The following is a 25873-nucleotide window of genomic DNA, read 5'->3' as shown; positions in this document are numbered from 1 at the left end:
AGCTATTAAAATATACACAAAGAAGAATAGCTGAAAAATTTATTTATTATGCAGTTAGTAGAGTGTCAGTAATCTGTGCACAAAACTGTAGTCAAATTGAATCATATATATATATTTTCTTAGAGAACTAACAAAATGTGGACACAGAATTTTAAAGGTATCTGTAAACAATAGAAAAATATTTAATTCTGTTTGAACCTACTGTTAGCCATATTCTATAATAATAATAATAATAATATGCCAAAATAGCTGTGGTGTTGTCTATGAATTTGTTTTGTGTTGAAGAAGGAATGTACAATATAACGGTACAAGGCACTCATGGATATTATATGGGATGTTTGATGTTATCCTACAAACACTTGTAAATCTGTGACATTTAGAATTTCTGCATCGTTTCAATACAAATTCACCCAACTAGTTTCCACCAAACTAGTCCTTCACTCTGAGTTTAGCTGAGCAGTGCGCCCTCCCCTGGTCACTGGTGGCCCTGCAGGTGTAGACGTTTGAGTCCTCTGGCGCCACCTGTCGCAGAACCATGGTACAGCAGCCATCCACCTGCTCTATCTGCACACGGGAGGACTCAACTATAGGCTCCTCCCCCCTGAGCCAAACCACTTCCGGGTCAGGGTAGCCTGTCGGGGAGGGGGGGAGAAACATCCATAGATAAGAGCTCGTGTAATGAAACCGAACTATACAGTCAAGGTACAAGGGTACAAGTACAGATGTTGGATGAGATATGGGACCATGCTCGACCCCGGGGCTCCATCAGTCCTCCATGAGCACCGACTGACGCCCCTCAAAACCCCTCACTCTACAGTGAAGTATCCAGTGTATGTGAGTCCTGTGGGGGCCCCGCCTGGCCCCTGGGGCCCCTGTGTGTGTGTTTACCTGTGAGGTGGCAGGAGAGCCGGGCGATGAGGCCCTGTGTGTGTGTTTACCTGTGAGGTGGCAGGTGAGCCGGGCCCTGGGGCCCCTGTGTGTGTGTTTACCTGTGAGGTGGCAGGAGAGCCGGGCGATGAGGCCCTGTGTGTGTGTTTACCTGTGAGGTGGCAGGAGAGCCGGGCCCTGGGGCCCCTGTGTGTGTGTTTACCTGTGAGGTGGCAGGAGAGCCGGGCCCTGGGGCCCCTGTGTGTGTGTTTACCTGTGAGGTGGAAGGAGAGCCGGGCCCTGGGGACCCTGTGTGTGTGTTTACCTGTGAGGTGGCAGGAGAGCCGGGCGGTGGAGCCCCTCGCCACCGTCTCGTCCCTCAGGGGCCGGGAGAACTGAGGAGGGCCCTGCAGCTTGAGCTCCAGAGACTGCAGGGCCTGCGCTGCCTCCGGGCTCAGGGGCAAGTCTGGACAGGGAGACGGGTAGAGGGACAGGGGGAGGGACAGGGGGGGGGGCAGTGGGAGGGACAGGGAGAGAGACAGGGGGGGGACAGGGGGAAGGACAGGGGGAGGGACAGGGAGAGAGACGGGGGGGGGGCAGGGAGAGAGAGAGGGGGGGAACAGGGGGAGGGACAGGGAGAGAGACAGGGGGGGAACAGGGGGAGGGACAGAGGAGAGACAGGGGGAGGGTCAGGGGGAGGGACAGGGAGAGAGACAGGGGGAGGGTCAGGGGGAGGGACAGGGAGAGAGAGAGGAAGGGAACAGGGGGAGGGACAGGGAGAGAGACAGGGGGAGGGACAGGGAGAGAGACAGGGGGAGGGTCAGGGGGAGGGTCAGGGGGAGGGACAGGGAGAGAGACAGGGGGAGGGTCAGGGGGAGGGACAGGGTCAGGAAGAGGGACAGGCAGAGGGACAGGAAGACAAAGTCTGCAGGGAGGCCAGCTGAAACTAGATGGACGTGGTCAAGAGTGGACCCGGCGCAGGAGTGTCTCACCATCTGCCGAGCTGCTTGAAGAGCCGGACCGGTCCCCTTTAGACAGCAGGGCCATCCTCTTCAGGGCCAGCAGGGCCTTCCCCGTCTTCTACACACACACACACACACACACACACACACACACACACACACACACACACACACACACACACAAACACACACACACACACGTCGGGCTCAGTGTCCGAGTCATTGACTATAGGCCCCCCAGAGCCGATGAAACATTCTAGCGATCCTAGAGCCGATCCTGGAGTGATACCTTCCACTTCTGCTTGGCTAGGAACCTCTTCATCTTCTCCTTGGACAGGCTCTTGGTAGTGCTGGGGTCGGCGGCGACAAAGGCGGCCGTCCAGGAGTGGGCCAGCGCCTCGTCACAGGACATCCTGTGTCTGGGGGGGGGGGGGGTAGAGAGGGTTGGGGGGGGGGGGTTAGGGGGATTCTCAACTCAGGCACACAGAGTAAAGACAGCCCAGTGCTCAGTCCAGGTGTAGAGGTGTGCTATTGTGTCGTGAGGACAGACCTGGAGTCCTTATTGAGCAGGGAGCTGATGAAGTCTTTGGCCTGGTCAGTGATGTCCTCGAAACTCTCTTCGTCAAACTCCCACGTAGCAGCGGTCACCAGGGCCAGAGTCTCAGTGTCACTGTTACCCTGGAACGGAGACTCGCCACTCAGTCTGAACGCACACACACGCACACGCACACACACAATGACTCCATCAGCCTGTTTCCCTGCAACATTTTGTAGCTGCAACAGCATGTAGAACCACTAGGGGGTGTCAGAGTCCATAGCTTCATAGCCTCAGTAGAGAGAAGTTTACTGTCCACCTTCCTGTGGAGACTACAAGCACTGCTGCACACTGACTACAGAAATGCTGACATCAATGACATCAAAGTCACATGGTTTACTACTCACAATATGTAGCAGATCACCCCAATGCTCCACATGTCGGTGGCTAAGCCAACGGGCTCGTAGCTGATCACCTCTGGAGCAACGAACTCTGGCGTCCCGTGCATCACTTTCAGGGGAGTAGAGGGGTCTGCCACACAGACAAGAACACACAAGGACATTAAGCTCTACGGCAGCCATTTTGTCTTTGCTCTATGGCAGACATTTTGTCTTTGCTCTTTAACCTCCACACAGACAAGAACACACAAGAACATTAAGCTCTAAGGCAGCCATTTTGTCTTTGCTCTTTAACCTCCACACAGACAAGAACACACAAGAACATTAAGCTCTACGGCAGCCATTTTGTCTTTGCTCTTTAACCTCAAAACGGTTTTGACACCCACCCAGCTTGCTGGCCAGGCCGAAGTCTATGATCTTGATGAGTGTGCCGGTGTGGTTCACACAGACGATGTTCTCGGGTTTGATGTCCAGGTGGATGATGTTCTGGCGGTGCATGTAGCCAATCCCCTCGCAGATCTGCTGCATGTATCGGACGCTGGCGGGCTCCGTGTGCTCGAAGCTCTCGTCCACGATGCGCTCGAACAGCTCGCCGCCTGAGATGCTGCCGAAAACGCGTTCACAAACCCATGTTTAACACGGCTCAACTCCACTCTTGTTCTATTGCACTCTAAAGTAGGGATGCACCGATATGAACATTTTGGCTGATACTGATAACAGATATTGGCTGCGTTTCCCGAAACCTTCTTAGCGCTAAGAAGCTCTTTGCGTCTTCTTAAGGCGCCCATTTGCTTGTTTCGGGAGCCTTAAGAAGACTCAAAGAGCTTCTTAGCGCTAAGAAGGTTTCGTGAAACCGGGCCATTAACATTGCTGTCATGGCCGATAACCGATATTTACCAATGTCGATATGTTCTGTACAAAAAAAGTTTCTATGAAAATCAAATGTTATACATACTGAAAAACACATGGAAACACTGTCTCTATTTCCAAAACATTCTGAAAAGCTGATAAATCATAGATTTACCACATTGTTTCCTCTCAAAAACAACACACACAACAGCAGCTACACAGAAATAATGATCTGCTGTTTACATCGGCCCTGTTTTGCACATCGGACCGATACCGATATATTAAAAAATGACTAACATCGGCCAATACCGATATGATCGCCGATATATAGTGCTTCCCTACTCTAAAGGTCAAGCTAATGAATCATGACGTCGTCCAGATACTCACAGCTCCATGACCATGACCATCTCTGGCTTGTTGTCATAGGCAGCCAGACACTGGACCAGTTTGGGGTGGTGCAGGTCGTTCATGAGCTCGATCTCCCTGCGTGCCGCCTCTCTCTCCTTGGCCCGACGGCCCTTGTAGAACTTTCCGGCGCACTGGCGGCCCGTCTCCTTGTGGCTCAGTTTGAACACCTGGCCGAACTTTCCCCTGATCAGCAGGTGGATGACGAGAGAACAGGCCCGGTCCGGCATGGAACACACACACGCACACACACACGCACACACACACACCAGACTTTATAAGGATATTGGCCGGGTTTCCCGATAAAGAACCTTCTTAAGGAACCCTTCTTAAAGGACAATGCTCGTTTTTGACAACCTGGACCTTATTTACGACATATTATAAGACGTTTGACTCACCGAGATCACTTTGGTGTAGTTCGGAGGCATGTAGAATTTAAAATCCAGCGCGAGCCAGTATATCCATGTAATGGCGGTGGTCGGGGCACTTAGAATGCAGTTTCTAAAAATCTATTTTCTGCCGCGAAACGGTTGTTTTCATCAATCTGTCTGGATGAATCGCTAGTTGTGCTTACATAGAGCATGCCTGTTGTGGTATTTCACATGCCTCTGTAATATGATCTTTAGAAATGTCTTTAGACACGAAATAGCTTCCTCACTTGCTCCAGCACGCATGCGCACAGCGTGCTGGAGCAACGATTGCGCGCTGTGCGCATTAGTGCTGGAGCAAGTGAGGAAGCTATTTCGTTTCGAAAGACGTTTCTAAAGATCATGGCATGTGAAAACCACAACAGGCATGCTCTATGTAAGCACAACTAGCGATTCATCCAGACAGATTGATGAAAACAACCGTTTCGCGGCAGAAAATAGATTTTTAGAAACTGCATTCTAAGTGCCCCGACCACCGCCATTACATGGATATACTGGCTCGCGCTGGATTTTAAATTTCTTCTACATGCCTCCGAACTACACCAAAGTGATCTCGGTGAGTCAAACGTCTTATAATATGTCGTAAATAAGGTCCAGGTTGTCAAAAACGAGCATTGTCCTTTAAGCAACCCTTTGTATGGGAGTTAAGAAGTACTTTGGCGTTAAGTGCTTCTTAACTCGTTCGGGAAACCCAGCCATTGTCATTCATTAATAATAATAATAATAATAATAATAATAATAATAATAATAATAAATCAGATTTATTAAGCGCATTTCTCGAACCCAAAGCGCTGTACTCTCATTGATTAGAGAGTACCCATTGACAGTTGGAAGAATAGTTGGAAGAGAGATGGTTGAATGACCGTGAAAGCACAATGAGGCCATTCAAGAGAGGGGAGTGTGGTGGACATGGCTTTGTGATTCTGATCGCCTTCATCTGGAGATCTGGCCAAATGGTCAGTTAGACCTCGGCCTGCATGGCCCAGACGGAGGGGGAGGGGCTAAGGACCTCGGCCTGCATGGCCCGGACGGAGGGGGAGGGGCTAAGGACCTCGACGTGCATGGCCCGGACGGAGGGGGAGGGGCTAAGGACCTCGGCCTGCATGGCCCGGACGGAGGGGGAGGGGCTAAGGACCTCGGTCTGCATGGCCCGGATGGAGGGGGAGGGGCTAAGGACCTCGGCCTGCATGGCCCGGACGGAGGGGGAGGGGCTAAGGACCTCGGCCTGCATGGCCCGGACGGAGGGGGAGGGGCCAAGGATATTAATCAGGATGAACTTTACACTGCAGTATCCTTCCACTTACACTCAGCGGAGGGATATATAAATAACTATAAGTCAGAGAGGAGCTGATGGGCGTTCCTACATAGATGTTTGGATAGTCTCATCCTCCATGATCTACTTAGCAGACTCGGAGTGTCTCTTTGTTGAATAAACACCAAATAAACAAACTGATTTGTTATGAGAAGCTAATGAGCCTCGTCTCTGAAAGGTTCGGCAAATGGATCGGAGGACTTTGTTTTTGTCCTGCTTAAAAAACTGAGAATAAGAGGGCATGGGAAGACAGAGATGTGTTGAAAGAGTTGTGCGAGTGTGTTTTTGTGCCTGTGTGTGTGCGTGTGTGTTTGTGTGTGTGTATCTTTGTGTGTGTGTTTGTGTGTGTGTGTATTGTTGTGGGTTGTCTCTAGTTTCAGTGATCTCATTCGCTGTCATATAAAAGCTATATCGGGCTTAAGTGTCTCTAATACTGTGTATATTTAGCTACGGCCAAAGGTGATACAGTTGAGGAAAGGTCAGGGGTTTCTCAATTCACTTGGTCAGCGAAGAACCGTCAATAGCAGCTGTAGGATTGGGCAATCAGAAAGTAGATATGGATAAGTTCCCTAGCAGAGTCTAATCTTGAACTGGTTTTGTGCCAATCATCGCTTCTTACCATAAATAAAGAATGGTCAGATGACAGCCTATATTAAGGCTCTACACTGAACAGTATAAAAGTAAGAACCACTGGACTGGAACGGTGCGCTTAACCTCGTAACTCATGAAGGCTTAAACTATCTTACGCTGGCTTTAGCTTAGCTTAGCAAGCTAGCATGTTAGCATGCTAGGTCCACCTGTTGTCAAACATCTGCTCATCTGTTTACGGTACGTTACATTGTCTAATCCTGTTACGTAACTATGTTAAACTAAGCTATGTCTGAAATCTATAATTGAACCAATGCCTAAAGCATGGTTGATACTGTATGTTTTTGATACATGCTATGATGAATAAACAACAGAAAGATTATTCTCTTCTCAGCATTCATTGACCAGTAAGGTTAATCAAGGTTATACAACATCAAAATGGCGTTGTCAGGCAAGGATTGAATATATTTCAGTAAAAGAACCTGATATATGGAACTGATTAATTAAAGGGTCAATGAATGTTGAACGGGAATAATGCCAGATTTAAGCTGTGTGAAAATTTGCATGAGTTTTAAATGTGTAAAATTTGTCACTGAAACTAACAGGAAAATGATACTTAAAAGAAGTATGAGTGAGCATCAACCGCCAGTCAGTGCTATTTCCCAGAGATTTGATTGATTTGGAATGAGTGATTTAGATTAGTTCCTCAGAAGTGAATGATATACAGACGCGTTTTTAAGATCTAAGGGAAAGGACCGACCGCTGGCAGCTGGCCAGGACTGGCATAGTCGTTTTCCCTGCGCTGTAACCAAAAACAGTAAAAAACAAGGGGTCCCAGAAAGCAGAAGTGACTATCTCGATTGGATGTGTTGATTATAATACTGCAGAGTTTAGACGTATCACCTTGGCAGAAAAGGGGAAAATACACGATTCCAAGGGGACAATAAAAGGAATGTGTAAAAAGAAAGGGCCTGATTTCATGGTAAAACAATCGAGAAGTCATTCGGTCGTAATTGTACCGGTACCGTACCTAATTTGACAATTTAACCACAAACTAACGGAGACAAACACCAGAACAGGGATTTCGAAAACAAGTGACATTTGTGGTTACGCCAGATTCCAGGAAATGTTTGTAGTTGAAAAGTGTCAGGAAATACCAGAAAAAGCGAGTGACGACTAAAAAATGATAATAATGTTTATGCATGTCATAAAAATAACTGTAACGATGCTTAAAATGCTAAGCGCTACAGCTATGCTAATGTGCTGAAACTTACTCACTAAAAAAGCCAGCTGATCTGAGTAAAGTGCTATTATAACGCTTTTGGGAGATCAGGAGAGACAGGCTGGAGCAGAAATCCGCCGTGGGTGTGTGCGTCAGTTACACACAATTCTTAGGCACCAAGAATCTATTAATAGCAACGGCCCCGGCTCAGGCGGGCGGGCTAGCCCCTACCTCTGCTCTCGCCCCCACCCCTCCCTCTCACTGTCTCTGTCTCTCCCTCTCTTTCAAAATTACGGTATCCCAAAGAATATTGAATTGAGCCAAAACTATGATTAGTTGTTAGTAAATTATGATATTAAACTATTGAAACTGCAATTTGAAATACCCTGAATATATATATATATATATATATATATTATTTAAAATAATAGGGAACTTGCTAATGATGATTTGAGTACTGTCTGCAATAATGGTGCTTGTCTCCCCAGACGCTCGGGACACCTATTGTCCTGAGAAAGAATGGGGAGGACAGGTCATCAGCTTACCTGGTGGTCTGCAGTACATTGTGTAGATGACTCGGTCGTCATGAACCAAGAGGAAAAAGTATACCCCCCCCCCAGCACAGCTGGAAGACACTCAGTGGCCACAACAGGTATATATAGTACTGTTTTAAGAATTGGCACTGTAACGCGTGTGAAATAACGTAACAATATCAAGCGATCAGAATCTACAGAACAATAGACTACTGAGGGAAATATTGCTGTAATGTGTGTACAACATAACAATAATATGACTTCCTAAGAGTATTGTTCCAGAGTAAGGAGAGATGAAGTCGTGAAGGAGAATCGAGTCCTGTGCGTCTACCAACGTGGTTTGATTGGGCCAACACCGTCACCGGTGGTGAATGGCGCGCAGATTTAAGACAAATAACTGACCCAGTGATTAATTGGTTAATCGCCTGGGTGCCACCGCTCCACGTCTTCCATCTTGCAGGCTCGTAGGAAGGCACGTGATTAAGGTTTCTGATCAAAACTTTAATAATACGACGTAGCTGGTTAACATCTGTGAAGTGTATTTTTACCTGCAGGATGGACAGAGCGGCCGTGGTGAACCAGCCATTGGGTCAAGCGAATACAACATGACTACACAAGAAATGTTATCTCCACTGGAGATAAATATTTCTATTGACATACAATCTAATAACTGACTGAACTAACTTGTGAGGTGCTCTGGAGCCAAGGTCCGTTCTACGATGGGATTGTATTGTCCATCGTGACCTGACGTCCGAGAGCTGGAGACTAACCATCAAGAGTACACTGAAGAGTGAATCAGGTGAGCTGTGAGTGAGTAGCCAATTAACCAAGTAACATGCTTAACCTGACTGGAAATTACTGTTAGAAAGTAATAGGGGAAGCGTAGTGACTAGAGTGACGACTTTAGTGACTATTACCTATCCCTGATGGGAAAGTAGGCAATGACTTATTTGAGTTATAGGGAAAGCAGGAAGCAGTAATCAAGTGAACTGTTTAAACTCAGTGGCATAGGCGGGACAAAGAAAAGACTAGTGTGTACATGAGGGCAAGGAAGAGAGAGTAAATACTATTTGCTAAATTATATTCTAGACTAACCATTCCAAGCGAAAGATTCATTGGAAATCTAGTGCCCTGCAGGGGAAGAAATTAGTAATATTTTATCTTCTGCAAAGTCATTTAGCAAAGAGAATTATAAAATCATTCTTTTAATAAAAACATTGTCCCAATTAGTGTTTGCTCTTAGCCAGGGAAGTGTTAAGAAGCAGGGCAAGACATTGTTTAGTATAATTTATGTTTTTATTAGGAAATAGATGTAAAATATTAGAAATAGGTATAGAATGTTTTTTAGAATAATAGTGTTAGTTTTATAAGCTGAATTGTTGCTAGAATAATTTATATTTTTGAAATTTTTAATTGAACTGTCCAAATCATAATCAGTCGATTTTTACTCACTATTATCACCAGGAAATAATGAGAGAAAGGAATGTGGAGAGGAAATCAATGACTATATGAGAAATTGAACAAATTGTTATATTACACTGTTGTTATACAATTGTACTATTGAATAAGGAATTTGTTAATCTGTTGTTAAAGTCTCTGTGTGCAGCAGAAATAAATTTGGAACCAGACCAGTCGCGCAGCAATGGAGGTCAGGAGACCATCATGAACCTCTGTATGGTAATTAAGACTTAAGCGCAATCAATTGCCATCATTGTCATTACCATTGAGATTGTTGTATTTTTACTTTCATCTTAGAGCTGTACTAACAAAGTATTATACTGTGGTGTTAATTTGTGTGTTTTTAATTCAATCCAAAGGAAGATAGAGCAACATGGCAGAATCAGAACAGAGCAGTACATCGATGCCAAGACAAGTGTTGAGCACACATGCGGAAATTGTCCTGGCAGACAGGAAACTACATCTCTTTCTAGCCTGCATTTACCACTGTGTGAAAGACAAGTGGGATTGTTGACCAATGTTGTCTCTCTCTCCATTACAGAGAGGGGGCGGGGTCAAGGCAGTAGTGAATGGTGACAGGCCACAGCTACAGGAAGCAGGTAGAGTAGAGAGCGTCAGAGATTATCAACTGTTCATTGTTTGTGAAATCTCATCATACCCCAAAGGCCAGGTGTGACCATGAGACATGCTGAGGTCATCGCCCAAAAGAATGTGTACCCCAACGAGGCTGGCGCCAGACGGGGGAGGTGATTGACGGGTGAGCCCGGCGGTTGGACTGTGGGGTTCCGGCGGCTGGACGATAGGGTTCCGAAAGGAGGCCTATGGTTCAGGTGCGTGGAACATGGAATGTGATGCCGCACGGGGCAAAGAGAAAGGAGAATGGCACCTTACCCCCAGCCAGACCTCTGGGAGGGACACAAAGGGAAGGCCAGGGAATGGGGTTTTGAAAAATAAATAAAAATAAGATAAAATACAATAAAATGAAATAAAAATGATATAATAGAAACAGTGAAGAAAGATAGCTCTAGAACGCCAGGAGTATGGACATTAATTCTGCTATGAGTGGTCAATGCTTTATGCTCAACTTAGGAATTAAATTATTGATTACAGTCCCCATCTAGGTATATTTAGTTAAAACATGTCATTAATTGTCCACTGCATTATTTTGATAATTTCGTGTCCAAGGGGGGGATTGGTTTATTTAGGAGCCAGGCAGTGTAGCTGCAGGGACCCTATTGTATTTGCCTATGTTATTATTATTATTCTTCTTCCACTGAAGTCTAACTTCTCGTGGACAAAACATCAGCGAAGATTGTCATAAAGGATAGATGTAGTGTGATTTCTTTCAGATTTTTATTTCAGAAATTGGATTTTTGAAAAATGTTTAATTCTGTCCTCTGAATCCAACACTACATTACCCACAATCCAACGCAAGCTCCACCAATCGGAGACATCGCTGTTGGCAAACATACCTAGCCCCTGCCGAGGATTACAATGACTGAATTCATTGATTGGCCAAACTGAGCGACTGTTGCTGAAGTTAATGTTACATTAGATCTTCAGACTGTCATTCACAAACTCAGTGACCAGAGTGTCATTAAGATTGAGCGACAATGCATCAAAATGTCTTACAATACAAAGTATTGTCACCAGCTGTCTCTTTAATTTGTTGAATATATTATGAGACTCTGATCACTTAGGCCACTCATCCACACTTTAAAGAGCAGACCATTAGTATATGATGCAACATCTATTGTTGTATCCTTTGTTTCAGTGTATACTTTAATCAACAACGATATTTCATGGGCTATTGCAGATACCACCAGTGTTTTATGATGACACATGGTCTATTTGTAAAACCAAACGTCAGTTGTTGTTAATTAGCTCAGTGAGATAGAGGATGTTGCTTGGTGTCAGAAGTTACAAGTTCAATCCTCAACTGATGCAAAATGAACATTGGGATGTCAACTTTCTTGTTATCTTCATATTCTCTTGCTCATTGCTCCAAAACTTGCCTGAAATTGCCTGGCCACGCCTCACTGTGCGTAGCAACCTTAGGTGTGGTTTGATTTTGGCAAGGTTTATTTAACTCAAGTTAAAGTTTTAAATAAGTTCTATTTCAATACCAACCAAGCAGCAAGTTTAAGTTAATGTACAGACAAGGCGCTGGTCCGAAATTTATCTGCACAACAAGTTTATTAGAAATGTATAATAACTTTAATTTTTAATTGGAACAAGAAAATTGCAAATGTTTTTGCTGATGGAATTGTACCCTAACTCCTACGCTATGCTGAGTTCCAGTCTCCCCTCTACCCAAAAGTGAATGTGGACATCTGTAACCTCTGCATTGTGCTGAAGTTCCACTAACAAAGGAACAAAGTGACTCTTGAGCCAAAGACCATCAAGGAAAGGCGTCTATGGAGTGCTACCCAGTCTCCTCTACACTCTACTGGACTGATCGGACAAAGGACACTCCTATGCTAGGGAGTGTGAGTGTTAAGGATCAGACGGGTGGTAAAGGACATTCCTATGGATGCCATCAGACGGGTGGCAAAAGACTGAACGTGTGCCAATGGATCAGACGGGGGAGGAGGAAAACAGAAGGACCTCAACGGACATCGCGAGGAGGCAGAAAAACATGTCCGTGAGGATGACTTTTCTTAATGAATAATCACTAATATATACATATTGTCATTAGTTATCTGTAACAGGACAAAGCAGTGTATTTATCTGTCAATGTACACATTTTTGTTTGTTTTGTTTAACAGTCTTAAAAGTGTTTAACTGTCTTATGTTTCAAGAAAAAGGGAAAAAAAAAAAAATGGTTAAGAACTGTGACTAACATGTGGGTTTCCTCTCCACATGTGTTCGAGAAACTCTCTCTCGCGAGATGGCTTGGCTGTGGGGTTCTGGACGAGGCAGTGGAGACTGGCGCCAACTGTCCCATGAAAATTGGGGACAAAGACGCAGGACTCCGCTCCCTACTCCTACCTACAGACAAAGCTAATGTTTTCTGAATAACAAACACAATTCTTTAGTAAATTGACTGTGGGTTTTTGAGTTAGCATCTATTGTCTGAAGTTATTGTTTAATGTTAATTGTTGTTTTATTGACATTTTTGAGTTAAGCTAGAAGCCAACTGTGATGTTACTGGTTTTGAGGGAAATTAATCCCTCATACGGGGGTCTGTTGTGGGTTGTCTCTAGTTTCAGTGATCTCATTCGCTGTCATATAAAAGCTATATCGGGCTTAAGTGTCTCTAATACTGTGTATATTTAGCTACGGCCAAAGGTGATACAGTTGAGGAAAGGTCAGGGGTTTCTCAATTCACTTGGTCAGCGAAGAACCGTCAATAGCAGCTGTAGGATTGGGCAATCAGAAAGTAGATATGGATAAGTTCCCTAGCAGAGTCTAATCTTGAACTGGTTTTGTGCCAATCATCGCTTCTTACCATAAATAAAGAATGGTCAGATGACAGCCTATATTAAGGCTCTACACTGAACAGTATAAAAGTAAGAACCACTGGACTGGAACGGTGCGCTTAACCTCGTAACTCATGAAGGCTTAAACTATCTTACGCTGGCTTTAGCTTAGCTTAGCAAGCTAGCATGTTAGCATGCTAGGTCCACCTGTTGTCAAACATCTGCTCATCTGTTTACGGTACGTTACATTGTCTAATCCTGTTACGTAACTATGTTAAACTAAGCTATGTCTGAAATCTATAATTGAACCAATGCCTAAAGCATGGTTGATACTGTATGTTTTTGATACATGCTATGATGAATAAACAACAGAAAGATTATTCTCTTCTCAGCATTCATTGACCAGTAAGGTTAATCAAGGTTATCCAACATCAGTATCTTTGTGTGTATGTTTGTGCATGTGTGTGTGTTTGTGTGTTTGTTTGTGTGTGTGTTTGTGTGTGTGTGTGTGTGTGTGTGCGTGTGTTTGTGTGTGTGTGTGTGTGTGTTTGTGTGTGTGTGTGTTACAACAGATACTCACACGCCCAGTTTCTCCAGTACAGTGTAGTGGTCAGTGACTTTGTGGGTGGAGTCTATAGTGACATCAGGATAGGTCTGAGGAGACTCCTCCTCCTGTGGCTCAGCTGCAGACCACACACACACACACACACACACACACACACACACACACAGAGGGTTGATAGTTGAGTCTGACGACAAACCACCCTTTTCTCTTCAAAACATATTACCACTGAGGTGAATGATACACTGAAATCCAGTGTCCATCCCTCACCTTCCAGCTTCATGCTGACCACCTGGGACTCCTGGCTGGGCTCGCTGACCCCCACGGCGTTGTAGGCCCTCACGCGGAAGCAGTAGCGCTCCCGGGGCTGCAGGCCCGATCGTACCCTGTACGAGGTGCTCTTGCACTGGGCCGTGAGCTCACTCCAGTCCCCAGGCTCTGCCGGGCCTTGGCTCCTCACCTCCACCACGTAGCCCAAGACCGCGCTGCCGCCGTCGTAACAGGGCCCCGACCACGACAGCACCGGACCACCGACAGACACCAGGCAGACCACCGGGCTGGAGGCTGGGGGCTGGGGCCGGTCTGGAGGGCACACACACACACACGCACACACACACACAGATACGTCATGGTTTTCTGCGCCTGCAGGACGCTCGTTAAAGACGACTCTTACCTACGACGGAGAGGGTGAGGATGTGGTGGGCGGAGCTCTTGCGGTCCTTGAGCACGACCGTGTAGCGTCCGGCGTGCTCCGGCTGGGCCTGGGCGATCACCAGCGTGGTGCTCCGGTCACTGCTCTCCACCCACAACTCTGACCTGTCCACCACCTGGCGAGAAAGAGAGAGAGAGAGAGAGAGAGAAGGAGAGAGAGAGAGAGAGGGAGAGAGAGAGAGAGAGAGAGAGAGAAGGAGAGAGAGACAGGGAGAGAGGTAGAGAGAGAGAGAGGAGAGAGAGAGAAGGAGAGAGACAGGGAGAGAGGTAGAGAGAGAGGAGAGAGATAGACAGGGAGAGAGGTAGAGAGAGAGAGAGGGCGAGAGAGAGACAGGGAGAGAGGTAGAGAGAGAGCGAGGAGAGAGACAGGGAGAGAGGTAGAGAGAGAGAGAAGGAGAGAAAAAGACGGGGAGAGAGGTAGAGAGAGAGACAGACAGACATAGAGGAGAGAGAGAGACAGGGAGAGAGGTAGAGAGAGAGAGAGACAGACAGAGAGGTAGAGAGAGAGACAGACAGACAGAGAGGAGAGAGAGACAGGGAGAGAGGTAGAGAGAGAGAGAGACAGACAGACAGAGAGGAGAGAGAGAGACAGGGAGAGAGGTAGAGAGAGAGAGAAGGAGAGAGATAGAGACAGGGAGAGAATGCATGGCCTGACGGTTGTGGATGACGAAACGGTGACATGCACATAGCCCAGGTGACCCCTCACCCAGGCTTGGGGTGGTAAAGGGGCCCCCCGGCCCCGAGCCTGGGGGGAGAGGATGTACATCAAACCCAAACGAAGAAGAAGATAAAGAACACAGTGGTGAGTGTCATATTTATGACTAATACAGTAGCTTTCTTCGGTAGACCAGACAGGAGAGGGTTATAGTAATCCAACCTGCTACTAATAAAAGCATGCATTAGTCTTTCAGTGTCTGCCTGGGAGAGAAAAGGTTTCACCTTAGCAATGTTTCTGTTCAAAGGATGTCCTTGTCACATTCTTAATATGGGCCACAAAATTAAGATCAGAATCAAACATGACACCTAGGTTTTTGACCTGGCATTTGGTGTTCAGTGTGAGTGTTTTTGTTTGTGGCTGGAAGCCAGCGTACCTAGTATAGCGTCTGGTTATCACTCCCTCCCTCCCTTACTCAATGTTGGCCTGCATCTCTCTGTTGGCACCACAAGAGGCAGTAGGAGTGCCAGAGCTATGTCCGAGTCTGTGCTACTCTTACTTAACCAAGGGTCACTACAAAAACAAAACACCAGGGTCTGACTGTATAACAAGAATTATTGCATAATCTAATTTCTGGATTAGGCTCCTAATATTTAAGTGGATTATCCCCAGACTTTCTTGTTCTTGAAGGAGGCTGGGTTGAGTGGAGAGTTTGACCTATTTCACCATCAGTCCACAGCTATCACGTTCCACCTGACGCTGCCCCGCATCGTCCTGCGACCAGGATGACCACACGACTACAGATAGATAAAAGCAGGCCGACACACAGGAGGTGGAGAGGTACAGTAACAGGAGGTGTAAAGGTACAGTAACAGGAGGTGGAGAGGTACAGTCCTTGAGAAAGACACCTAACCCCAAATTGCTCCCAATGAGCAGGTTAGCACCTTGCATGGCAGCTACCGCCATTGGTGTGTGAATGGGTGAATGAGAGGCCATTGTAAAGCGCTTTGAGTGCCGCTAAGGTGGAAAAGCGCTATATAAGTGCAGTCCATTTACCATTTACAGTAACATAGGAAGTAGAGAGGTACAGTAACAGGAGGTGTAAAGGTACATTAACAGGAAGTGGATATTTACAGTAACAGGAAGTGGAGAGGTACAGTAACACAGGAAGTGGAGAGGTAGAGTAACGAGGGATGAAGAGGAGCAGTCATTGCAGACAGTAACGGGTGTAAAGTCCATAGCCGGCCTCGTGGACCAATCATTTAGCAATCATTCCTGATAATAAAATGCAAATGTTACAAATTGGTGTTCATCTCATTTTGGAACCAAACTCTTGATTTCGAGACATTCAGACATAGCTGAGGTCTTTTTAGCAGAATACTTGCATACATTGAGTTGGTTTGTAGGCCTACCTGGTCTTTGTTTCTGATCCAGCAGGAAACCACAGGAGAACTTCCTCTGAAGGCGCACGTCAGACGCGCCGAGATGCCCGCCCGCACCTCCACGTGGTTGGGGGGGTCCACAAACTGCACCGCAGGGGCTGTGGGGGGAACAGGAAACACAACCTCAGGGCTATGGCGCCATTTCAAGTGTGTGTGTGTGTGTGTGTGTGTGTGTGTGTGTGTGTGTGTGTGTGTGTGTGTGTGTGTGTGCGTGCGTGCGTGTGTTCCTCCCTTCTTAATAGACAGCCCTTATTTTCTGCTGGGCCTGGTGTATAAACCGAAAACAAAGGCAGGATTTCATTACTAAACACAGACAGATTGAACTATTTCAACTTTCCCCTGCAAACGCCAACACAACACAAGGGCTTTCCTTCCGTGGCCTGACCGCATCAGAGTCCGGCATGCAGCGTTCCAGCGAGGTGAGTTCATCGCAAAATCACCTAACATACATGGACTGTGCAGGTAGTTGAGGTAACATTTCTACTGGATCCCCTGTAGATGATGTGGGTGAAGAAAGTACATCCAGTATGATCTACAGACACTAAGACTTTCAGCAAACCTGTTCCTTAACGACACATAAAGGTTGAAACACACACGCCCAAGAGCCAGGAGGAAGTCACGATCTCATAACCATGACATAACATTTGAGACGATAACTCCATTTACGTGCAAACGTTGCAGGCACCGGGCTGTATTCAAATGGCAGCAGTGTGTTGAATTTGACTGGGCACGATAACACGTGTTAAACAGGGGAAGATAAGATTCGTGTTTAAATTGGTCTCGGTTTACAAAGGACCTTCTCTTCGGGACGAGGGGAACTCTGACATCATAGGACCTTTGATCTCAAGGCATGGCATTAACATTACCTCCCGTCTATCTCAATGCACTCGAAATTCCAGCCGTGACCCAATTGCATTTGGGTCAATTTAGCAAAAACAAGCAGCCCAATGTGTACTTTCAAACGTTGAAATAGGCTCTGTGCACCAGCTCCACTACTTCCTGAAAGTCACTTGGCAAATTTATTTCCTGTCCTATATGATTGGATTAAGTGATTAATCAGGTGTGCGGCAGACCCAGCGCACACCTGATTAATCACTTAATCCAATCATATTGGACAGGAAATAAAGAAGCCAAGGCTGCGTTCCGAATCGCCTACTACCCTACTATATAGTATGCCAAAACAGAATGTAGTATGTCCCAATACATAGTATGCCACATGCAGTATGGCAAAAGTACCAGGATGACCTACTACATCCGGTCGTATTTTGCAGTATGCACGCCAGCAGGCTTTTCTGGCTATTCTGACCCACAATCCTTTGCGCAGCGGTAATGTGCGTCACATGCACGAGTTGACAGCTGTAGACGAATGTCGCGTTATGGACAGCGACGGATGTGGGCAAATTTCAAGGCGCAATGTTATGACAAGGTAGTATGTCCCAATTGGATGCCTACTGCTTGCAAAGTACGTACTTTCTAAGGGCAGCTGTAGTAGGTACTGGTAGTAAGAAGTAGAAGTATGCGATTCGGAATGCAGCCCAAGTGACTTTCAGGAAGTAGTGAAGCTGGTGCACAGAGCCTATTGGCCGTGAGGTGAACTATCCATCCTATTACCATTAGCAGATTGTACCATTGTAGTTTTTCAACATACTAGGAATTTGTTTCGGGCGTGGCGCATAACATGGAGACAACATTGGACAGGGTGCGGGGACGAGACAGGACAGTGCGAAGAGCAACCCGGCAACACCCTGATCCGGTTTAGTGAACAATACTTGAACAAAGTCTCTTCCTACAAGAGCACAATGCTGGTAACAAAAGAGAGAGGTACAAAGGCCAGGCTAGAGGAGAGACCAGCCACAGGGCACGCTAACACCACCTCCGCTAGGACAACACCACGGTCTACACAACTGAAAAACACTTTCATACCAACATGACGTTTAGACAGAGACACTTGGGAATAGTTGTGATGTGACTGGGCAGCGCTGGGAGGGAAGAGAACGGAAGTGGTGCGCTCACCTGTCCCCGAGTCCGCGCTCTTCTTCTGAGTCACCCCTGAGGAGACGGATGGAGCACAGGTGAGATGTCAGCACAGGTGAGATACCAGCAGCAGACTGGCAGGATGGAGGGGACGCGCGCCTCAGGTGTAGGAGGGAGGGGCTAAGCTCGGTCTAGGGAAATCAGCTGGGAGAGAGGGGTTGGGCTTGGTCTGCTACTGCGGTATCTCTCCCCTTACAAGGTGGCGGAGTGGAGCAGTCTCTTTGACCGCTAGTTCCTCCCACGTTTTATGAGGGGAAGTGAGGTGTGACGAATCTAAGCGCGTTACCTCCCAGGCTCGGGGGGGCGGGGCTCGTAGGGGAGTCAGCATCTCCAAACACCCTGATGTCATCTTTAGGCGATAGGGGTGATTTTGAGCTCCGGTTCTCCATGATGGTTCTGGAGCTGAGAGGGGGTTGCTGGGAAGTGTAGTTTCTCACCCCACAGATTGTCTCAAAGTCTGGTTCCCATCGGGTCACAACATAAGAGAGAGAAGGACAGAGCAGAGATGAATGAGAAATGAAAGGTTCTCTGGGACATGTGGTGAACCCTTTTGTGGAACTGCAGGTATAAACCTCCAGAGCGTGCCTTAGTATATGAAGTACTGGATCTGAAACAGTCCATCGTTGGATTGTCATTTGCACTTCCTCTTGATGGGGTTTCAGAGTGAAAGATAATACCTGAGTTTTGTTTGCACTCATGAATAGACTGACTGATGCTATAATCTATCCATCCATATTCCCTCTCGACTCATCCATGCCATGCAGTAATGCAAAACATACTAGCTTTACTAGTGTTTACTAGTGTAAACAGTTTAAAGCTACATGAGATATCTCGGCACTTTGGCGGCCCCTCTGGTCGTGATAAAATCGGCACTGCGTTTTAAGAACCACACTTCCCACAATCCCCCACTCACTCGCTGTAATGATGGGAAAAAAATGATAACAAACGAGTTCATTTTGCTGGGCGAAGTGTTTGTTGTCCTGATATTGTGACACGCAAAACGTGGCACTTCCATTTCCCCCACAAAATTTCCCGCCAGTGTACTAGCCAGTACACCGACATTCTAAAATAATAAATTCACAGGGTCTCATGCAGTCTCATGTCACGAAAATGATTTTGGTAGGTCTTGTTAAGGCCAATTCATAAACTAATAGCAAGTAAAGGTGAATATTGAACCATAAAAAGTTGTCTCATGGAGCTTTAAGTGTACATGTTCCACTGGGATATGCTTCATTCCAACTGAAAATGTTGTTGTTTCTGAGTGTATGTGTGTGTGTGTGTGTGTGTGTGTCCTCTCACCTCTCACACACACGGCGGCGCTGCTGGAGGTCCTGCCAGCGGCGTTCTCTGCCAGGCAGGTGTAGGCGCCGGCGTCCTCCGGTAGGCACTCCCTCACAACCAGTCTGGCTCCTCTGCCATCGAACACATGCTCCCCGAAACGCACCGCCTCACCTGCCCGGCACAGACACACACACACACACACACACACACACATCAAACGCACTCTGTCACAGATATGTTCTCCATGAAGCTCCTGCATCCACATATGAGAGGAGGGAGAGAAAGAGAGGAGGGAGATAGAGAGAAAAAGAAAGAGAGAGAGAGGGAGAGAGAGAGAGAGAGAGAGAGAAAAAAAGAGAAAGAGAGGGAGAGAGAGAGAGGAGAGAGAGGGAGAGAGAGAGAGAGAGGAGAGAGAGAGGAGAGAGAGGGAGAGAGAGAGAGAGAGGAGAGAGAGAGAGGGAGAGAGAGAGAGAGAGAAAGGAGAGAGAGGAGAGAGAGGGAGAGAGGGAGAGAGAGAGAGAGAGAGGGAGAGAGAGAGAGAGATAGAGAGAGAGTGAGGGAGAGAGAGAGAGAGAGAGAGTGTAGGTGGATGGAAGGGGTGGACACCTTTTGTATAACAGATGAAAATCAAATTTAAGTTCTGGGACAGCATTGATTGAGTTGTTCCTTGTCCTCCTAAATTGAATCCAAATATGAACTTGAAAACATCACAAGGTTGTTATCTAACATCTGCAACATCATTATCCAAAAATGCGCTGAGGAAATGAGTTCCCTGCTGTTTACATGTGACGAAATGAGTTCCCTGCTGTTTACATGTGACGAAATGAGTTCCCTGCTGTTTACATGTGACGAAATGAGTTCCCTGCTGTTAACATGTGCAAAGCTTTAATACAGTTTACCTTCAGATGCCGTTCTTCTCAAGTCGTTGTAAAAATCATTAATTCCAACTCTGTGCCAGACATGCAGTACAGGTCTACATAGGGACTCATGCAGGTCTACGTAGGGACTGTCCTTACTGTAGCTCACCATTGTGTAGCCAGGACACACTGATTGGCTGACTTCCTGCAACAACCCCACGCAGGATGATGTCAGTTCCTTCGTCTACTGAGCAGTCCTTTAAGGGTTTGGTGAAGAGGGGCGGGGCCAAACCATTGAGAGGTGAGGTGCAGCCGGACCCTAGAGGGGGGGGAAGGCCAGGCGTGAGGTAAGAGAGCACCGTGAATACTGGATGACTGAGTTTCACACCCCGGGCCATCTGTGTCCTGCATGGCAATCACACAACATGCTGTTACTCTGCTCAAATAGATTCCTCACTTCTCAGTTTACTAACACTCAATGTGTAGTTTTGACAACCTGTTGTCTTAACCACAAGTGTGAGAGGATTTGAAAGCCAGACAGCCAGAGGGTAAAACAGCTTATTGTTGTTTTTCTTGTCTGACATCTTTCAGTACTAGCACCAAGGTTTGCCGCTCTTTCTCTGTTCTTCCCGTGTGAAGCCACATCATAGCGTACGTAGGTTTCTCTTTCAACGCGTCTAACTGCTGAGGCCTCGTCACCTCCAGTCAGTACAATACAGTATACGACTCAAACGCTTCCAGCAACTACAGAAACTATTCAGCTTCGTCTTGATATCCGAACATGTATCCCCGTCATTCACCTCCCCCCTATCCCATCAGCAATATCCTCCCGTCCGTTTGTTCACGGTTGAAATCGAAACCCTGACTCGTTCCCCTGACTCACACCGACCAGCGCTGCGCTGACTCCTTCCTGGTAAAACGAGGTCTTCCAGGAAGTGCGTCCATACCTAGAAGGTGCTGAGGGACGTTCGGGACCCCAGCGGATATATGAGTCCTGGCTGAGAACAGTCCGCTGGAGCCGAGAGCAGCGAAGACGCCCCCGGACCAGAACTACCTCTGGTCTATCTCTGGTCTATCTCTGGTCTATCTCTGGTCTATCTCTGGTCTATCTCTGGACTACCTCTGGTCTATCTCTGGTCTATCTCTGGTCTATCTCTGGACTATCTCTGGTCTATCTCTGGACTATCTCTGGTCTATCTCTGGTCTATCTCTGGTCTATCTCTGGTCTATCTCTGGTCTATCTCTGGACTATCTCTGGTCTATCTCTGGTCTATCTCTGGTCTATCTCTGGACTATCTCTGGTCTATCTCTGGACTATCTCTGGTCTATCTCTGGTCTATCTCTGGTCTATCTCTGGACTATCTCTGGTCTATCTCTGGTCTATCTCTGGACTATCTCTGGACTATCTCTGGTCTATCTCTGGATTATCTCTGGTCTATCTCTGGTCTATCTCTGGACTATCTCTGGTCTATCTCTGGACTATCTCTGGTCTATCTCTGGTCTATCTCTGGACTATCTCTGGTCTATCTCTGGACTATCTCTGGTCTATCTCTGGTCTATCTCTGGTCTATCTCTGGACTATCTCTGGTCTATCTCTGGACTATCTCGGACGCTTCGGGTCTTTATAGGCCTCTTATCTCTTCCATATGCCTGACCTTGGGTGGAATCCCAATGTCGGATCATTAACCCTTCAGCAGCAGGAGTAGGTGTACAGTACGGCCACACAAACACACACTAACACGCAAACAATACACCTCTGCACTTTTCACACACCCACACTTAACACACACATACACACCATATATTCACTTTTGTATTGTATCGTAGATACATTAGATGTATTATAGATAGTGCTGTTATATTTCACTGTTCTTTTTTAAAATGATTATCATCTTGTATTATTATTCTGTTGCTGCAAAGCTGAGCAGCCAGAACTCACACATTTTACTCCATAACACTTGTATGAAGGCCATAACGATAAAGACATCTTGAATGTTGATAATGCTGGCATCCAGTCAGTAGCAGGTAGAAATGGTGCCAGACTGACCTCCCTGACAGGCCCGGGCTGGCTGACCCCTGACCTCTGACCTCTAACCTGCAGGTCTGGGAGACGGCAGCTCTCAAACAAAACATCCCTGTTGCTCTTCACCCCGACACACGGGGGAGGATTCTCACGTCTCCCTACGACGCTCTCTGGCGTTTCACACTTTCACTGAGCAACCAGGAGCTGATGCACATGCACATGAGTCCAAATCCAGAACCCAGATAGCAAGCGGATGTGTAATGATTCTGGGCCATATATGGGCCGGAACTAAGCCACAAGGGCCAGATCTGGCCTGTATATGGCCCAGATCCGCTTGCTATCTGGGAAATATGTGTGATGATTGTTACATTCAATTCTACAGTGCGGCTGGAAGAAATACTAAAAAGAAGCAGCGCTCAAAACGTACACAGCACTCAGTCCCAGAATAGCGCCGGTTGTTCACTTCTGCAATACTCAAAGCGGCAAATAACCACTCATCACACATCTTCATCATCATTATCATCATCGAACACCAGCATATACCCGGTCTCTGAAAATGAAAATAAATCCTTGGCAAGGTGAGATTGTTGGTTTGAGATTACTGGGTAAGAAAACTCATGTTCCAACTTGTCTGTCTGTCCTGGCACATGTACATGAGCATGACCTGAGGGAATATTTAAACCGGTCGCATTTGTACTCACGCACACATCCACATACGCACGTACACACACACACACACACGCACACACACACACACACACACACACACACAGATAATTATCTCTCCATTCACCCCTTACCTGCGTCTGAGGGTCTGTCTACCCGGTTCTTAGGCCTGTTTCCCTGTGCTTGGGAGGTCGTGGAGGGTTTAATGTCCATCCTGAAGGTCGACACATAGCGCTTCTTCCCTCCCTCACCACTCATGGCCATCTGAGAATATCCACAGTCTCTGGATAACAAAAATAAGTTTAGACAGTCATTTCCCACATCGCTTATCAAACTTCCTCTCCCCTCCGCTCTGTCACCACTGCATGTGCCTTTGCTTTCTCACTCACTCGCTCGCTCTTTCACACTCTCTCTCTCTCTCTCTTTCTCTTTCACTCTCTCTCTCTCCAACTACCAATTCAAAGAGCAGTTGGATTCAGTGTTTCTCTAAGCCTCTTCTCTCTGCTCGTTCTCTCTCTCCTTCTCTCTCTCTCTCTCTCTAGCACGCTCTATCCCAAGCTAACTCCACCTCCAGTTTACAAATCTCTCCTCTCCACCAGATCCTATCTCTGTCTGTGTCCCTCGTGTCTCCTAACAGCGCCCACACATCCCGACCCCCCTGGCCAGCCTAGCAGCGGTCGGTCACACACACACACACACACACACACACACACACACACACACACACACACACACACACACACACACACACACACTGATACTTATCTCTCCATTTGGTCAAAGGTCCACAGTTTCTTTTATTGGCTCTCAACATTCTACAGTCTCGCCGGTCAAGTGCTCACTTATCAATATGCTGACTGAACTTTGGATGTGTGTGTGTTTGGATGTGTGTGTGTTTGGGTGTGTGTGTGTTTGGATGTGTGTGTGTTTGGGTGTGTGTGTGTTTGGATGTGTGTGTGTTTGGATGTGTGTGTGTTTGGATGTGTGTGTGTGTTTGGATGTGTGTGTGTGTGTGTGTGTTTGGGTGTGTGTATGTTTGGATGTGTGTGTGTGTTTGGGTGTGTGTGTGTTTGGATGCGTGTGTTTTTGGATGCGTGTGTGTTTGGATGTGTGTGTGTATGTTTGGATGTGTGTGTGTTTGGATGTGTGTGTGTGTGTTTGGGTATTTGTGTGTGTTTGGGTGTGTGTGTGTGTGTGTTTGGATGTGTGTGTTTGGGTGTGTGTGACTCACTTGCATCAGCACAGGTCCTCTCACCCTCGTAGGCGCCGGCTCTGATTGAAAACAACACATAAATCCCTTCTCGGTGGACAGATCGCCGTGGCGAACCCCTCCACACGCCACGCCCACGGCAACGAGGCCACTCCCACAAACCCACCTGTTGTGTGGCAACCGCAATCTCCCTGGAGACGCCTCGCTCTGCTCATCAGAGCAGCCCTGCGTTCACACAAACACTCTCTCTCTGGGTAGCACTGGTACAAGTCGGACCTGTTGGTTATTTAAAGAAACAAGTAAGGACAAGATGTAATCTAGGACTGGCCTAGCACAAAACATTTGCATACTTTCATTCTGTGATCAGATGAGACAACAACAACAACAACAACGTCATAGTATTCAGCCAAATAACGTTGCTGACTTTCGCCGTCACCGATAGTAAATAAGGTGCTCAAGCTCCGAGATCTTGGCCTTTCCCATTCCATTTGTGAATGGGTTTTAGATTTCTTAATTAACAGGCTACAGGTGGTAAGTGTCTTTACCACTTGTCCTGAGTACTGGGATGCCTCAAGGCTGTGTGTTGAGCCCATTATTGTTCTCACTTTTTTTTTACTCATGATTACACTGCCAAATGCCAAATAATTATATTGTTACATTTGCAGATGATGCAACAATAATTGGACTTATTGAGAATGATGAAGTCAATTATAAAGAAGTTATAAATTATTTAATCAGCTGGTGTGCTAGTATTAATCTAAATCTAAATTTAGGCAAAACCAGAGAAATCATCATTGATTTCAGAAGGAAAAATATGCAGCACAATCCTATCCATATTAACGGAGAAGGGGTTGCTTCAAATTCCTTGGCCTACATTTATCAGAGCAGTTAGTAGCCGTTCAGGAGATATGTATTATCCCAGTGCTGTACGGCTTTGAATGATCACTAATATATGTATATTCATTGATTTCATTTATATTCCAGTGTTGTATAGCTTTTGAATGACCACTGTATATTCTAATAGTTTTATGATATTTTTGTATTCATCACCATGTATATATTCTCATTGTAATATTTTTATAAGTGAATAGAGAATATATTTTCTCTTCTTTTCACTCTTGCTCGTATGATAAAAAATTACAGTATATACATCTCAGTGTGTATATATACACATGGCAATAAACTGAACTGGAACTTAATACCATTACGAAAACTGAGAAACTGTAGATCATTAATCCAATACCGCTCCACTCGCCCCCACAAACCCCCTCTCACCCCCTGACCCACGCCCCGTCCCAAATTCCACATCACTGACCACATAGAATGTCCAAGGTCTGTGGTGGCTTGTTTTAGTTTCAGTAGAACAAGGGATAAGAATTCCCAAAGCAAACACGTTTAAGGCCAGATGGTGCAGACAGAGAGAGCATTGTGAGGATTTATTCTAGTGTCATGC

At 46.4% G+C, this 25873-nt stretch overlaps 1 protein-coding gene across 3 annotated transcripts; it reads right to left on the bottom strand.

Annotated features, from left to right (window-relative positions):
* Positions 1 to 58: 58 nt before the first annotated feature.
* Positions 59 to 23809, bottom strand: mylk5 (myosin, light chain kinase 5). 3 transcript variants are annotated; one of them, XM_084448794.1, is made up of 18 exons: positions 23600 to 23809; positions 23345 to 23493; positions 20691 to 20840; positions 19683 to 19835; positions 18670 to 18840; positions 18363 to 18398; positions 16320 to 16447; positions 14215 to 14368; positions 13812 to 14123; positions 13560 to 13662; positions 3999 to 4202; positions 3149 to 3366; positions 2772 to 2895; positions 2380 to 2532; positions 2119 to 2248; positions 1860 to 1947; positions 1193 to 1333; positions 59 to 632 (listed from the first exon to the last, which is right to left on the bottom strand). In XM_084448794.1, the coding sequence occupies exons 2-18, from the start codon at positions 23472 to 23474 to the stop codon at positions 430 to 432; spliced, it is 2598 nt and encodes an 865-aa protein (XP_084304920.1). In that variant the 5' UTR covers positions 23475 to 23493; positions 23600 to 23809; the 3' UTR covers positions 59 to 429. The 3 variants fall into 3 exon arrangements, with proteins under 3 accessions (XP_084304920.1, XP_084304919.1, XP_084304921.1); XM_084448793.1 differs by having other exon boundaries at positions 23345 to 23809; XM_084448795.1 differs by lacking the exons at positions 23345 to 23493; positions 23600 to 23809 and having other exon boundaries at positions 20681 to 20812.
* Between the last annotated feature and the right edge of the window lie 2064 nt (positions 23810 to 25873).

The sequence above is a fragment of the Borostomias antarcticus genome, assembly GCF_949987555.1.
Source record: "Borostomias antarcticus genome assembly, chromosome: 14".
Classification (NCBI taxonomy): Eukaryota; Metazoa; Chordata; class Actinopteri; order Stomiiformes; family Stomiidae; genus Borostomias; species Borostomias antarcticus.
Note: the sequence above shows the minus strand (reverse complement) of the source record. Positions and strands in the feature narration are given on the sequence as shown.